Below are 16559 nucleotides of genomic sequence, written 5' to 3'. Positions count from 1 at the left end.
TAGGCTAGTCAAGGGCCCCATTGTAACGACCAAACGGGCCAGCAGTTACTGTCAGAGACAAATGAGGAACAATTACATCTTTAATATTAATCAAAGAGAATTGAATGAATGAAGTGGATTCCTCCAAGAGGATCAACTCATATAGTAGCCGACAGCAACAAACACAGCTTTACATTGCATCAGCGAACTTTCTATGTGACGTGACGTCAAGCCATCATCATCATCATCATCATCATCATCATCATCATCATAATCATTTGCGACGACCAAAGCGGCTGTTGTCGCGGCTGAAAGCGGACTTTCTGTTTGTGTGTGAATGTGTATGAGTGAGTGTGAATGTGTATGAGGGAGTGAGTCCGGTGTGTATGTGTGTGTGTTTGTGTGTGAGAGAGTTTGAGTGTGTGTGTGCGTGTGTGTGCGTGCGTGTGTGTGTGTGTGTGTGTGTGTGTGTGTGAGTGTGTGTGTGTGTGTGTGTGTGTGTGTGTGTGTGGGTGGGTGGTTGAGTGTGTTTGCGCCCCACCTTCCTCACCCCGTTCAGCGAAAGCCCCAGTCGTTTGGGGTCGAGGCGCCCACGATTCTCTGCCGCTTGAGGAAAAGAGACGCACCGGGAGCCTCCGCGCTCAAAACTTCACCGTTAGAAAATGACCGTAGAGAGAATATTCGACGAACTTGGACATTTCAAAAGGTATCGAGCGCATGTGTATAGTTGCCTATTGCTCTTTAGACTTTCTAAGTGGGCATATCTGGTTTCCCCCCCTCTAACTTCTGTGAAAGAGTCGGGTTTATTTCTTGGTAGTAGGCTGTCATGAGCAGACAGCTGGATGGTGTATGGGCTGCGGTAGCCTCTGAAACTTCTGCTGGACTCATTTTTATTCCACGTAAAGAATGCCTTTTTTAAACAAACAACAGAAACACCGAAGGAGCTCATTCCTATTAGGATTGTATTTAAATTCTTCACATTTCCTTTGGATACTTTTTTTTTTTTTTTGGTGAAGGGGGATGTCTTCTTCACGCTTCAGAAGAACCATTGTGTCCCCTTATATAGCAATTGTATATATACGCTGTAGTTTTTTGTGTGTGCATGATCGGTCACATGTTCCTGCATTTGGAGTGTGCTGAAAAGCGTAAAAATAACTTTTCCCAGTATTTCTAATTATAATTATAATTAATTCCATGAGGCTACGTCGGATATGACAAAGCACATGTAAAAAATGTTTGTGTGTGTGTGTGTGTGTGTGTGTGTCCTTAGAATAACAAATGACCATTGTTCCAATTTAGATTTCATCATAGGCTATGTGTCTCAAGATTTCTATGCAATCTTATGCTGTTTGACTCGTTTTGTAACTTCACTGCATTTACAAAACGGTATGTCAGGATTTTAAAATGTATTGAAGGAGTTGTTATGTTGACTGTTTTGCTGGCTGTCAATTAAAAAAAAACAAAAAAACAAAAAACAGTGAATTTCTCCTCAGGATCCACCATGTGTATGTACTGTGTGTGCGCTGAAAAAAACCCCAGTGACAAAGCCTAGGCTCTGTAAACTGGCATGTCGCTAGCTACAGTGAGCTCCCTTTGTTTACATACCCGTTTACAGAGCCTAGGCTGCATATAAACAATTTTTTTCTCGGCACACAAACAGTACCAACCAGGTAGTGGATTATGAGGAGATAAAAACAAAAAAATTAACAAACAAACATCTCCAGAATTTCTGACTCCACCTTTAAATGGAAAGTTTTTCCAGCTCTGGTATCCTGCATATTTTTAAAATGATTTCTTCCTCTCCAGATATCAGGCATGTCTGTACTTTGCTGCGGTCTTCCAGGCCATCGCCTGTGGGATCCACTACCTGGCCTCTGTGTTCCTGGTGGAGACGCCAAACTTTGTGTGCGGTTTGCCTGGACACAACATCACGGAGGTCCTGTACGGCAACCTGACGGCCTCCAGTGTGGAAGACATGCTGCCCTTGTTCAGCTCCAAGGCCGGCCCCATGGTGGTGAGGACAGCTGAGGGAGAGCAGTGGGAGCTCAGCAAGTGCCGCTACGCCCTGCGCACCAACCCAACCGACTTCACATACCACTTTGATGGCAACAGGACAGTGAGCGCCTGCAACGGCACCTTTCTCTACGACCACAGTGAGGTCTACCAGAGCATTGTGACGGACTGGGACTTGGTGTGTGAGAAGGAGTGGCTGGCCAAGCTGTGCCAGCCCACCTTCATGATGGGGGTGCTCATCGGGGCGCTGATATTCGGGGACGTGGCTGACAGGTGAGCAGGCCAAGGTGGCTAAAGGACCCCCTCCATCTTTCTTGCATACGATCATGTAAGAAGTGTGCAGTTTTTTTTGTTGTTGCAGGTTTTAAGCATTATTAGGATGTTCTTTTCACGTGTGCATGGTAACAAGAAAACAGGTTCAAGTTGTATTGCATGTAGCTGTGAGATCTTGACTCAATAATCCTTTACATGTGTGCTCATAACTTCACATGACGTATTAGACTTCTGCCTCAGCATTACTCAATGCATGTCAGTGGTTGATGTGTGAGCTTACAGTATGTGTTGCCTCATAAGCGTGAAGCATGTGGGAAAGGGATGCTAAGAGTGACAGCCATGCAGGAAAAGTGGATGGTTGGTGTGAATTGTTAGATAGAGGAATTTATTGGGTCTGTTAAACCAAGGCTGAAGTGATCAACTTTGAGATAAAGTCAGGGTAAGGTCATCTTGCTTTAAAGGGGGAGTAAGTGATTCTAAAGAACGGTGTTGTCGAAATCACAATTTCAAAAAATCTGTGAATATCTCCTATACTGTCTGTACTGTGAGTGGGTGCTGAAAAAAAATCCAGTGTTAATACACAGCCTATGCTATGTAAACTGGTATGTAAACTAATCCACCATTTACAGAGCCTCTAGGCTGTGTATTGCCAATGAATTTCGTTTTCAGCTCACACACACAGTAAGGTGGCGGATCGTGAGGAGATATTCACTGATTTTGTCAAATGGCGATTTTGACAACAAGCATTTCTCCATAATCACTGACTCCACCTTTAATGTTTGCCGAACCATCTGATGAAATAGATCCTTCTTACAAAGTGTTAAAGACCTACTTCACCAGTGGGAATATGAAGGTGTATTGAATTCTGAGATCCTATTTAGTATAAGTGTGCAAAAAAAAATTGAAAGGTTCATCCTAGCCTGAGAAAAGGCAGAAAGAGTGTTTTATGGTCTCACTGTCTAGCCCTACATTTTCCTTACTGTGACATACCTGGATGTCACAGTAAGGAAAATTGGACAGCCTTGGCCCAGCTGTCCAACAGGACAGCTGGGCCAAGGGAAGACTTAGGGAAGACTGAGGGAAGAAAAACCTCATTCATTATATTATAATAGTGATTTTATAATGATAGAACGCCTGTTCCGTATGGGTGAAGTATTCCTTTAACAAGAGCTGATGGAAGGGGTTATCATGAATGGATGAGTTAGTCATCGTCCCTCCCTGCAGTTGTATCTGCTCTTGTTAATGGCTATTAAAGGGTTTTTGATAATCTCTTTAATGTTGAGTACAAAGTGCAATCCCATGTCGAAGCTTTACTCTTAACACAGAAGTGGAGAGTATTCAGATGTCAGTCAGATGTACTTAATTCATAGAAAAATTGGCTGTAATAGATTGCTACAAAAAAGATGCTAACATTAACACTGACCTTTAAATGCAGAAACTCAGTGGCCTAAACAACAAACATACTTCTTGTGTTCGCAACTCACTATAATGGCTTTATAATACAATGTTGGTGAAGTCTTTCTTGCTTACAGCATTTTACTGGACTTCATATTTAGTGCATTGGTTACCTGTAAATTCACTGTCAGTTGCAATATCTCTCGATCAATCTTCTTCTCTTTATGGTTCTCTCTAACCCTCTCTTTCTCTCTCTCTCTCTCTCTCTCTCTCTCTCTCTCTCTCTCTCTCTCTCTCTCTCTCTCTCTCTCTCTCTCTCTGTTTACCTCCTCCAGAATTGGCCGTGTGAAGATTCTGACGTTCACCAGCCTGTGTCAGTTTGGTCTCGGGGTGGCTGTAGCATTCTCCGGAAACTACTATATATTTTTGGTGCTCCGCTTCCTTCTTGCCATGGTGAGTTCAGTGTGTGTGTGTGTGTGTGTTTATGTGGCTGTGTGTCTGTGTTCTTGCATGCTATGGCTGGTGCATTAGGGGAAAATGACAAATTAACTTTGGCGTAGAAATGACGTAAGTGAGCAGGAGCCACCTCCTATTATGTAATTGCAGTCAAACACACACACAAACAAAAACAAGATGTTTGTTCCAACGTTTTATAATAAGAATGTAACTTTAACCATATACTGTAGTTTTGCCCTCTGTTGTAATGGGGGTGCGTTTCATATTTTGTTTTTGTTAGTTAAATATTTACCTTGTACACTATTCACATACAATGAGCATAAATGTCATCATAATTGCTAACATTTTTCATAATAATGAGATAATAGATATCTGTGACATTTACATTTCCATCTGAGTGAGGTTGATGTCCTTTTCAAGCCTTTAAAATGTGAACTTGGATTCCATCCTATAAAATCAATAAGCCCATGTGCTGGTCACTTGATGCAGTCTTCAAATAAACTGAAATGGCCCCAGGACACCTTGGTATAAGTGGGCAATGATAAGGAAATTAGAACATTAAGTTAGTAGGCAAGTAGAGTAATAAAGTGTTTCTAGTGTGTCTTTGTGTGTACAAAATTGTGTTTTTGTGTATAGCTAAATGCACAATATGAACGTAAAAGAACACGTTAGAGTCACAAGGCAAGCGAAGGGAAAATCATTAGGTTACCAGCCCACATGGGATTAAAGTTATGCTGAAAGGGCCTCTACAGTTTGTCCACTGTTCGCCTTCTAAGCCACAGCCCTCCTCAGCCACAGCTGTTGTTTTTCACATAGAATCATACTCTCAGATAGGATAGGCCAACACTGCACAACCACATTTAACACAGTGCAGATTCAGTCTCATAATCAAAGACTTGAAGCCAGATTGCTGCCATATGCCTTGAGAGAGAAACTGCTACAGTCTGGTATCACCAGTGACTAATAGTGGTGTGTATGTCAGCAATTTCTTCTACTTGTGCTCTACTCTTGTGCTTTATCCCATAGCCAAAGTGCTGAATATGTGGCCCAAAGGAGAAACACAAGCACCATTTAAAAAAACGTAAATGCTCAACCAGACATTAAATGTGCATTTTGTGCTCACAATAGTGACACGAGATGCTCATAAATGTTTAACATTTCACCATTAACTTGGAAGCATGTACAGTATATATGGAAAATGTGTTGCCTTTCTTGGATGTTTTCATGGTATTTAAAGGTGGTCCGAGGAACTTTAATTCTTAGTTTATTCTTCCACCCCCTTTGGACAAAAGCGATAGTGTTTTTACTATGCCAGGGCGAGGGACCCATGACAAAGGCATTAAGGAAAACATTTATAAAAATAGCATTCTTTGCACCGATGGTCTGGTTTGCTGTTACATGTCATCAGTTGAAAAATATTTAAATGTTCCTCGTAGGACTTTTAATACATTGTCAAATATTTATATATATATATATATTATTTTTTTTGTGTGACCTTTTCCCAGAATTCCCAGAATTCTTACATATTTGGGCAGCTCCAAAGACGTGAAATGGAATAACGTGCCTTCCTCTAGACCACATTTAAAACACATATCTGGACTATTATTATCGAACAATGTAACAAAAACACCCGTTTAACCTGTGTTCTGTTCCAGGTGTCCAGCGGCTATCTGGTGGTGGTCTTTGTCTATGTCACGGAGTTCACTGGCATCAAGGTGCGCACGTGGACCTCCATGCACGTGCACGCTGCCTTCGCTGTGGGCATCATGGTGGTGGCCCTGACCGGATACCTGGTGCGTGTCTGGTGGGTATACCAAATCATCCTGTCCACCTGCACCTTGCCCTTCCTGCTCTTCTGCTGGAAGTTCCCCGAGACGCCGTTTTACCTGATGGCAAAGGGCCGCTACGAGGAAACCCAGAAACTGTTGGACCAGATCGCCAGCTTCAACGGCATAGAGTTCACCATGAAGGTAGAGGAGCTCCTGGAGCCCGAGCAGAGGGAGAACGGACTGGCTTTGCTGGGTGGAGAGGCAGTGGAGCACCACCACCACCAGCCTCAGACGTCTTCACAGCCCGAAAAGAACCTATCCATCCTGGACCTGTTTAGTAGCTGGAGGATGGCGGGCCGGACCTGCACAGTGTGGGCCATCTGGTTCATAGGCAGCCTGGGCTACTATGTCTTCTCTCTGGGCTCGGTCAACCTGGGAGGAAACCAGTATGTCAACCTCTTCCTCGCCGGTAAGCCGTTGGTTGAGGAGTGTGAATTAAGCGATAGGCCATTATATGGTATTCTGATAGTATAGAGCTCTGAGGAAACTTTTGGTTTGTGTTCATTCTTGCACCCCCTTTGGACAAATGCGATAGTGTTTTTTTTTTTCTACGCCAGCTTCAGTTCCTGGGTGAGCGTACCCATGACTAAGGCATTGAGAAAAACTATACAAAAATAGCATTCTTTGCACTGATGGTCTTGTTTGCTGTTACATGTCAGAGGATACATGAGACTGTTTCAGAAATATTTAAAAGTTCCTCGTAGCACCTTTAAGCAAAAGTCTGGGTAAAATACAACACATTTTCTTTCATTTTTTTTTCTTTAAACAACATAAAATATTCAGAAGCTTAATAAACTTATGATATTGATAATAAAGAATTGAAATATCCTAAACAAAATAAAAGCATTCATTTTAGTGGGCAGCTCAACAAGGTTTTTAGAAACATGCTCACTTTCTGCACATTTCTCTTTTAGTCAAAGTTAAGACCCAGGCATATTTTCAACATTAATAAACTTGTCAAATTAAACCATCTGCAAAAAAATTATACAATTCAAATGCAAAATACAAGCAGATTAATGTTTTATAAAGAGTCTAAATAAACAAAGCAGAAAATAATTTACAAACATAGAAGGCAATTTACATACTGTTCCTTCCTAGGTATATTTCTGTCTATTTTTGTGTGTGTGTGAAGTGAGCCTGTTTAATCTAATTACAGATCCAGCTCTTCCATTGTAAACAAACAAGACATCGTAGCTTAGCAGCCCTGTTTACCAAGTTGAGCAGGATGCAATTTTAAACCTGCCGGGAGAATCAAGGGCTGAACACACTGTTTTGCAGTGTGTGTGCCATGCATTATAAAACATTATGTTCATCGAGGGTAATATATTAGTTAGGAGAGCATCATCTTAGATTATATTTGCTCCCCAGTTCGACTTGACTTGTTTACCGTTTTAAGTGACATAGCGGGTAAAATAACTCTATAATAGCTCTGTAACTGCTGAGCTAGGGTTAGGGTTAAGCTAAAATAATAATCCCCATAGGCAGTATAGAGCACGTTTGGAAAGGAATTTCAGTTGCCGGTTATTTAGGTCCCAAGAGATAGAAAGTCTTGGGTGTCAGTGTGTCAGTATCACGATAACCCCCTGACATACAGCTGCTGTGATTGGCTGTCCACAGGTGCAGTGGAGCTCCCCTCTTATCTGGTTGGCTGTTATGCAATGGACCGCATTGGCCGCAAGAAGACCTGTGCCCCAGCTCTGATCCTAGCCGGGATCGCTTGCATGCTCATCATTGTGGTACCTCCTGTACGTACTGAGTGTGTGTGTGTGTGTGTGTGTGGATGTGTGTGGATGTGTGTGTGTGTGTGTGTGTGTGTGTGTGTGTGTGTGTGTGTGTGTGTGTGTGCGCGTGTGTGCGTGTGTGTGTGTGCGTGCGTGCGTGTGTGTGTGTGTGTGTGTGTGTGTGTGTGTGTGTGTGTGTGTGTGTGTAAGACACAGCGATATGGACAGTTTGTGTGTACATAAAAAAGTACTTGTCACATTGCTTGCACACTTATACGCAGCTTCAAAAACATATGTTTTTAAAATTTAAAATTATGAAACATTTTCCATTAGCCCCATGAAAATAAGTTAAACGAATTGCAAAAGTCATGTTTGTAGCAATTTTGTTGCAAACTTTTCATACTTATTTGAACCCCAAATTAAGAGGAAATTCCTCCTTTATGGAATACTTTTGACACTACATTAACTTGTTTTTACAATCATCTTTAAGTTTTATAACTTCAAAATACAGTATGTCAAATCCTGATTTCTATCTGCATTGGGAGCATGACACATGTGACAGTGTTGCTATATGTAAGCAGTGTGTGGAGTCTTGTGCCAAGGGGAAATCAAGAAACAGGAAATAGGCCAACAGTAATTTTAAGTGCCATTTTTAAAGTATCATCTACTCCTGCACAATCTGTACGGACCCTTAGCACTTAAGTTTTATTTTCTTGACATTTCTTGCCCTGCTGTTGATCCCTGATATACAACACGTTCAGTTCCCTAGCGGCCACGCTCTATATGATACTGTCTGTGACCTAAGTTAGCACTGCTTACGGTTGGGTTGGCAGACAGCTTGTACGTCATTTTCAAGTCAACATGACCCTTGACTTAGAGAGCCATTCTAAAGAGAGCGGTCAACAAGCAGTGAGCTAACAAGTACCATAGTGGAGACACACTGGAGACGGCAAGACATGCTTCTATTTATTTTTGTTCTCGTGGTTGTCGCTAAAATCTTGTGACATCATTTCTACCCCTCAGTCCACTTGTTCTCCTAACTTCACAGCGTCACTACTAACTCTACTACTGCTGTTTTTATTTTGAACAAAGCCATCAACCATATCTTGTATGAGTGTGCTGTCACTTTTCAGCAAACTGAAAATGCATGGTCATGCTTCGTGTATGTTGTGTAGATTTTTCAGGACATCTTCTGCTCTGGGCTTGAGTTTTTGTAATAGTTAATAATATATATATATATATATATATATATATATATATATATATATATATATAATTTTTTTTCTACAAAGTCATGTCCGTTCAAAATCTCACCTATTTGGCTTAGGACAGGCTGTTTCGAGAAATTTTCCAGTAGCCTACTTTCAAGCAGTTCCCACTGCCTCCTCGTATGTGAAGTCAGACACCTCTAGTCCTGATCAGTATCAGCAGAGCTAATGTTAGCATCCTCGCCCTCACTCCAAAAAAAAAAGAGCAGACACTACGTTCACATTAATTACTTAATTAACATAAGTGTTAATTTAAAAAAATATATAAAATAGCACCTGATACATAAATGAAAAGAGACTGTAGATTAGATTTCTTATTTTTTTGGAATTTCAGGGTGGGCGGGAGGTGCCGTAGTAGGAGAAACACTTCTCCATAGCTCCATAGTGTATTACAGTAATAGCTCTCTCTGAAGCGAAGTATAAACGTTAGGATTTCTTCTCATTTCAGTGGCTTTACTTTACCCTATCTATTATTTTTTATCACCACTATAACTGTCAAAACAGTATCTATAAATCTACACATTCAATATAAACACATATTATATTCTTGAAAAGAAGTAGATGTGTTTAGGTGGTTCCACGCCACAAAATTGGCTATTATGATGAAGCAGATTAAAAGCAGAGCAACTGATGCTAATGGCAATCATCCCTTTAGTTTATTACACCACTTATGAGGAAATGTGACACGGTTAATGCAAGTCAGCAAGAACAAAATTCACTCCCAGCATCCATAGTGTGCTGCAAGAGAGTCTGCGACCTGGCTTTTGGACTATTAATGGAATCAGTGGGTAGATGAAAAGTCTGAAGGTCAAATAATCAAGTGTATTTTAATGCCTGATGAAATCAGCTGTTATATTAATTAAAGGAGAAGTAAGCGATATGGCCATTTTCGCTAACTTCCTGTCAGTTAGCAGTCCCCTCCCTCGTCCCTACGTCACCACCACATGAACGTGCAACCGTTTTTGTCAGATAGTGGATGGAGAGCATCCAGTCATCGTTTACGAGCACAGAGATCCCGCCTCTTTATAGTGCTCTGTCTCCTGATTGGATCAAAACAAGCGGGATACTCAAAATTTGATCTGGCAATTACTGCAAAGTTGAATGACTGGGAGACCTGTGTTATGATCTGCGCATACTGTTTAAGTGATCGCTGAATTCGCTTATTAACAAAACAATATCACTTAATTGTCCTTTAACAGGGTAATGGTTTTAACATCGGTGCACACATTGTTTTGGCCTTGGGGACAAAATGACGTTCAAAAGAGCAACATCAATCGAATGTGTAAGCAAATGACTTCTTTACAAGCACTCTTGTTCTTCCACAGGATATCCAGGTACTGGCCATCATTCTCAGTATGACTGGGAAGTTTGCCATCGCCATTGCCTTTGGTCTGATCTACCTGTACACCTGTGAACTCTACCCAACCATCATCAGGTTAGAGCAAATACAATCCACATACATGAAGCTCATTGAAAATCAACATAAAACAATCTGGACTAGAATCTAGATATTTTTATATAAATATATTTTAAAAAATGGTTACCTCGATTTATCTGGCAGTTCAGCTCATACAAACCCCAAAGAAAGAACATGTCTAATTTCTTCCAAAATATATAGGCCTATATATTTTTTTTTTAGAAATGTTTAAGATACTCTTTCATGTTCATATTGGTGGTGGTATAGGCTCTCTAATGATGCTGATTATGTGTATTTATGATCTCCCTACAGATCTCTGGCAGTGGGTAGTGGTAGCATGATGTGTCGTGTTGGCAGTGTTGTGGCACCTTTCTGTGTCTACCTGGCTGATGTCTGGGTCTACCTACCTCAGGTATACATCTTCTCTTTACACCATATACATTTAATAATATCAAAGGAATAGTTCAACATTTTACATTATTTAGCTTTTTGCCTCACTCTTCCTCTCAAGAAAAGGCGACAGTAACCGTTCCTGTTACTGTGGGTGCATTTTTAATGTAGAAATGGTCAAAGGTCTGTCATCCAGGTTAGCTTAGCTCAGGGGTTCTCAACCTTCTGCAAGCTGGGCCCCCCCAAAGCTGGGTCATTGCAGTTGGGCCCCCCCACCGACCCTGACAACCCCCCCCCCCCCCCCCCCCACACACACACACACACACCACCCTACACAGATAGATAGATAGATAGATAGATAGATAGATAGATAGATAGATAGATAGATAGATAGATAGATAGATAGATAGATAGATAGATAGATAGATAGATAGATAGATAGATAGATAGATAGATAGATAGATAGATAGATAGATAGATAGATAGATAGATAGATAGATAGATAGATAGATAGATAGATAGATAGATAGATAGATAATCTATCAATTATTGTTATTATCACAAGGGCTAGGCCAGTGGCGCACCTTTGAGTTGAACATTGGGTTTAGGGTTGGGGTCCGGAAATTTCTTATATTTTAACGTTAAATTCTGGTGCACTTTAAAAGCTAATTATGAGATTGTATCAATGAGACACTGAGGAAATGTTTTTTTTTTAAAATCTCCTTAGAAGAGAAGAAAATAGTAGCCTAAATAGAACATACACAGAATAAATTCTACAATAGGTATACCTGTTATGAAAAAGCTTCACAAAACAAAGTCTATGATCAATGGGAAACACTGCTGTCTGACAACCCAGTTCAGAGAATGTTTCAACTATTGAGTCTTGGATTTGGAAAGTGGCCAGATTTAGCTCAAAATGCTACCTGCGATTAATGTGCTGTGCAGCCTGAACGCGGAGTTGTGTGTGTCTCAGTGGCGATTCCAGGAAATTTTGACTGGGGGTGGCCACGGTGGGCCACAGAGCTAGAGTGGGGTGGCCATCGCACCCCTGAATGAATAGCATGTGATATGCTGTACAACCAATTCAAAGATGATTTATAATCCCAAATGCCCAAATCATGTTAGTATCCATTGTAATGTTTGTCAGAAAACTAAACCCCTGAAGGGGGGTCTGGGGGCATCCCCCCCAGAAGATTTTTTGTGTTTTTAACATGTAATCTAAGCATTCTGGTGCATTCTGGCGAAGATAATAAAGGAAAAAGTCAATATTTATTTCAGTTCAGATGAATAGTAAAATTAGCAAGACAACATAACTTGCTAGCAGCCAGATGCCTAACAACTGGACAGAGGGACGGACGACAACTAGCATTTGACAAAATATCTTGCTAAAAAAATAAACCTTTATTTATGAAATTCTGCCCTAAGAACATGTTACACTTGCTAACTACAAACTTACATTTTTTTATTCAGATTTCAAAAATCTGCTGGGACACGTGCCCATACACGTGCATGGGTGGCACGCATGTCACAAGCACACTTATGCTGTTTTCAAGACCTTTGCTGACCAGAGACCAGTTCTAGTGGCCACAGTCCTACCATTAATTCAGTACTTGAAAATTGCAAACTGATCTCATATCAGTGGATTGGAGTGTTTGTGTGATGCACTTGGCAAATACCTATCAAAAAAAGTTAAGAAAGAAAAAAAATACATATCATCTCTGAACTATGCTACATATCAGGAAAAAAATTGAAATTAAAAAAAAAAAAAATTACGATTTTTTTTTTTTTTTTTTTTTTTCATCCCCCTCGCGCCCCCCCGGTAGAGTGTCCGCGCCCCCCCGGGGGGGCGCGCCCCACCGGTTGAGAACCACTGGCTTAGCTCAAACACTGGTATTCAAGGGGAGCAAGTCAAAATATAAACTTTACAACATCTACCTGTTTATTTACCATGTTATGTTACACTATATATTTTTACGCGTTATGACATTTTAGAACCAAATACATACGTGACCATAACGGGCACTTCCTGGTTTCTTTCCAAAATGACATAGTGTAAAAATATAGAGTGCAACTTAAGGTAGTGAACCAACAAGTCCCAACAAGCACAGAGCAGCGTTTAGTGATGTTGTAAAGTTTATCGTGACCTGCTCCCCTTGACTACCAGTGTATGAGTGTCTGTCACCTTTTTCTTGAGCTGGAGAGTGAGGCAAAAAGCTAAACATTTTGAACTATTCCTTTAATTAATATTTATTTTCAATCTGATTTTTGTAAAAGCTTATTAAGACATCCAACATTGACATCATATATTTATTTCTACTATTCTAGACAGCGTTTCCCAAGGCTATAACGTTTAATCACCTATTTCCTCCTTGTGCACCATCAATCCCATTTGATCCACAAGGGTATCCTGGCAACCGAACAAACACATTGTAACTAATGACCCCCTCCCCCTCCCCCCCGCTTCATTCACACCAACCACCTTGTAGGTCATTGTAGGAATCCTGGCATTTATCTTCGGAGTGCTGACGTTGTTGTTGCCGGAGACCCTGGGCAAACCCCTCACCACCACCCTGGAAGAGGCTGAAGCTCTGGGACGTGAGCCCAGCAGGAAGCCCTCAGAACGGGGCAATAGAGAGGAGCAGAATGGCTTGGAGATGAATCAACATTAAAGCCAAGGCCTTGAGTTGTTGCTTCAATGACGGAAAACCTGAGAGACGGAGAGAAGCTTTGGGGGGAGGGGGGTGTGTGTGTGTGTGTGTGTGTGTGTGTGTGAAAATGAAGGAGGCCACCAAAAACTCATACAGTGACATCATCGATTTATTTGGATTTTTGGGAACGAATATCAGGGAAACAACAAGCAATTTTTTCAAAACTTGTTGAAATGACGTGTTTGTTGACATTTTGCACTAGAAAGTGATCAACAGGACTCCTGGGTCGTACAGATTACGTTGATTTAACAATCTGTCCCAGTAGTCCAGGAATGATGGAGAAAATCACGGTTCTATGTGTGTGTGTGTGTGTGTGTGTGTGTGTGTATGAGTGTTGGATATCTCCAAGACCAAGGACACTTTGAGGATATTGAAGTTTTGTTTTTGTCTAACAACTTCAGTTATTTTTGTAGTTTGGATAACTTTATACTCACCAAGTAGGTTCAGATAAATTCTCCAAAACATTTAATTTGGAGGAAAAATAACCCAGCACACAGGGAAAACTGTCACACAGATCACACATGCGCAATAGCTCAATGTTCAACAAAAACATGTGACAGATGTTTACAATGGAAAGTATGGGTAATAATTGTACTACTTGCCTTTGTTTTGTCTTTCAAAAAAGTTCAACTATCTCGGGTATTGAACTCTGAAAATAACTTTGCTACAAAGTTGTTTATGGTACTGACAGCCACAACTAGCACACATATGTAGGACCCAATTTGTAATAAACAGGAATTCCCCATTGCATTGGTGATAAAGTTACCCCTTTGAAACGGAAATGAAGTGCAGGCCATAGCTTTTTTGGAACATTATGTTCCATAAAAGTATTACAGGTGCAAACATTTTCTTGACACACAGTGACATGTATTTAAAATACATGATCCGAACAATAGATAGATTGATAGATTTTTTATTCTTAAAGTAGGCCTATAACAAAAATTGCTTTATGTTAATTTTAGAGAAACCTTTTATCATTTTCAACTCTTGTTTTCTAATCTCAGGGCATCCACTGTGAAATGATCCTAAACCTACCATTCATGTGTACACTCACTTTGACAGTATGCTCTTCTGAAAGATGGCATTGCTACCTAGTGAGTGTGTGTGTGTGTGTGTGTGTGTGCGTGCGTGCGTGCGTGCGTGCGTGTGTGTGTGTGTGTGTGTGTGTGTGTGTGTGTGTGTGCCTGCCTGTGCTTGTGTTAGAAAGTAAGTAAGAATAGGTATCTTATTTTTCTACATGCTTTTTCTATGTATGCAATCTACATGCTGGACATAGTGAAGGAAATGTATGTATAGTAATTCATTATAATGTGTTCATGTAGGGGAGAACGGGGTAAGTAGGCACACTTTTTACTCTAGTGAGAATTGCTCATCACCTAAACATCTTTCAATAGTCATTCCTACATTAAATTGAAGCTTAAGGTGTTGGCTTGAAATGTGTACCCCTCACTTTTTCTATCTTATTGTAATAAAGAAGAAATTAATCGTCAAAGACACCCTTACACATTGTGACAACCAATCCCATCAAGGGGTCGGTTGTCACACACACTATGGGGTTGTTTGTCACTGTTATCTTCATGGGAATAATTTTAAAAAGAAGGCGAGAAAGCAGAACAAAATTTTAACGTGTAATTGCATTGTCAAGTTGACAAATAGGCCTATATAACTTACTGTAGCCTTGGCAGCTGGTCTAGTTTGGGATGCACTGGGTTGTTTTGATTTTGTTGCCCTTTTTTCTTTTGCATGCTAGCTGCCTTTTCCTGCTCTATTCTCTCCTTCTCTGGGGTGTCAGTGAGGACACAGCTTGACAATTTATTTAGTTATTGTTCGTTATTAATTATTTTCTGGCTGCAGCCTTTGGATAACATGTGACAACCAACCCCCCAAAAAATGTGACGACCAACCCCAACTTGAATTTCTTGCTAGCATCAAGGCCAACAACCATCTGACAACTAATTAGCTTGCTAACCACAATCTAAACTATAGTTTACCCTTCACACTTTTTATGGGTAACAAGTGTTTTGTTATAAACCCATTGTGTAAAAGCCTAGAAGAAAAATACTGAGGAGCTAAATATTTTCAATTTGACATGAAAAACACAAACAGTCCTCTCACCTCAAATTCAGCAGTCTAACTCCAAGGAAGACTATGTAGGTGACCTCTGTCCCCAATTGTGGATATTTACATACCAAAATTTCACAGACAGCGCCTTCTGGTTCCGAGATATAACGATTGTGACAACCAACCCGTGTGACAATTTACCCCGTTCTCCCCTATATGTGGGCTCCAGTTGTGTGGACCAAGGGCAGGAGTGAACAAGCGTGTTTTAGTTTCATATCGAACTAATAGTGAGGTGCTTAAAATGGTAAAAAAAAAGATGGCGTCTGATCACAGGTAATGGAAGTACTCGGGTTTCTTCTGAACAGTTTTTACAATTAACAGTATTAAACGTGTCTTTTGTTAGTGTTATTTTTATTGCATCATGGGAATAAAATAAATATGATGTCTAGCACCGTTCTCTTCATTACTACAGTACACTTTGAATTCTGTCTTGTTTGTATGCATCTGCTGTAACACCTGTAGTTATTCAGTGATCCTGAGAAAAAAAACTTGATTTGATAAATATGTTTAAAAAAAACACTCTCCTTCCCCTCCCTCCCTCTCTCTCTCTCTGGTTGTCAAACAGAAGGTTTCAAGCGGGTGCAGGAAAACTAGAGGGAATCTATTTTGGTGATTCAGGGAATATAGAGCAGCTCTAGGAACAGCCCCCCTGTCACTTACAGCTTCCTATTCGCCGGGGGGAGAGGAGGTCAGTCTGTCACACTGCCAGCTCCCCTCTGCACCACCCAGCACATCAACCAACCCTCTGTCTTCAACTGGGGAGGAGAAAAACTCTCCAGATGCGTGACCAGTGTGTGTGTGTGCGTGTGTATGTGTGTGTGTGTGTGTGTGCGTGTGTGTTTGCGTGAGAGGAAAAGCTAATGTTGTGCTGTTAAAGGTGCACTATGTAGGTTGGGTGTGTCACAGAAGTGAACATTTTCTAAGGTATATTCTCAAAACTGAGTAAACAAACTTTCCTCACAGGAAAATGGGATCCCTGCATCACTGTT

General features: G+C 40.7%; 1 protein-coding gene across 1 annotated transcript; it reads left to right on the top strand.

The window, feature by feature from the left end:
* Positions 1-559: 559 nt before the first annotated feature.
* slc22a16 (solute carrier family 22 member 16) lies at positions 560-13410 on the top strand (the record flags this gene model as incomplete). Its single annotated transcript, XM_080048201.1, has 8 exons — positions 560-685; positions 1786-2265; positions 3996-4113; positions 5772-6354; positions 7563-7690; positions 10260-10369; positions 10664-10763; positions 13228-13410. Exons 1-8 carry the CDS (start codon positions 642-644, stop codon positions 13408-13410), a joined length of 1746 nt encoding a protein of 581 aa, XP_079904327.1. The 5' UTR covers positions 560-641.
* Positions 13411-16559: the final 3149 nt, after the last annotated feature.

The sequence above is a fragment of the Ammodytes marinus genome, assembly GCF_949987685.1.
Source record: "Ammodytes marinus genome assembly, chromosome: 19".
NCBI classification, from domain to species: Eukaryota; Metazoa; Chordata; class Actinopteri; order Uranoscopiformes; family Ammodytidae; genus Ammodytes; species Ammodytes marinus.
The sequence above is the reverse complement of the archived record's forward strand: the minus strand, read 5'-3'. Positions and strand labels throughout refer to the sequence as shown.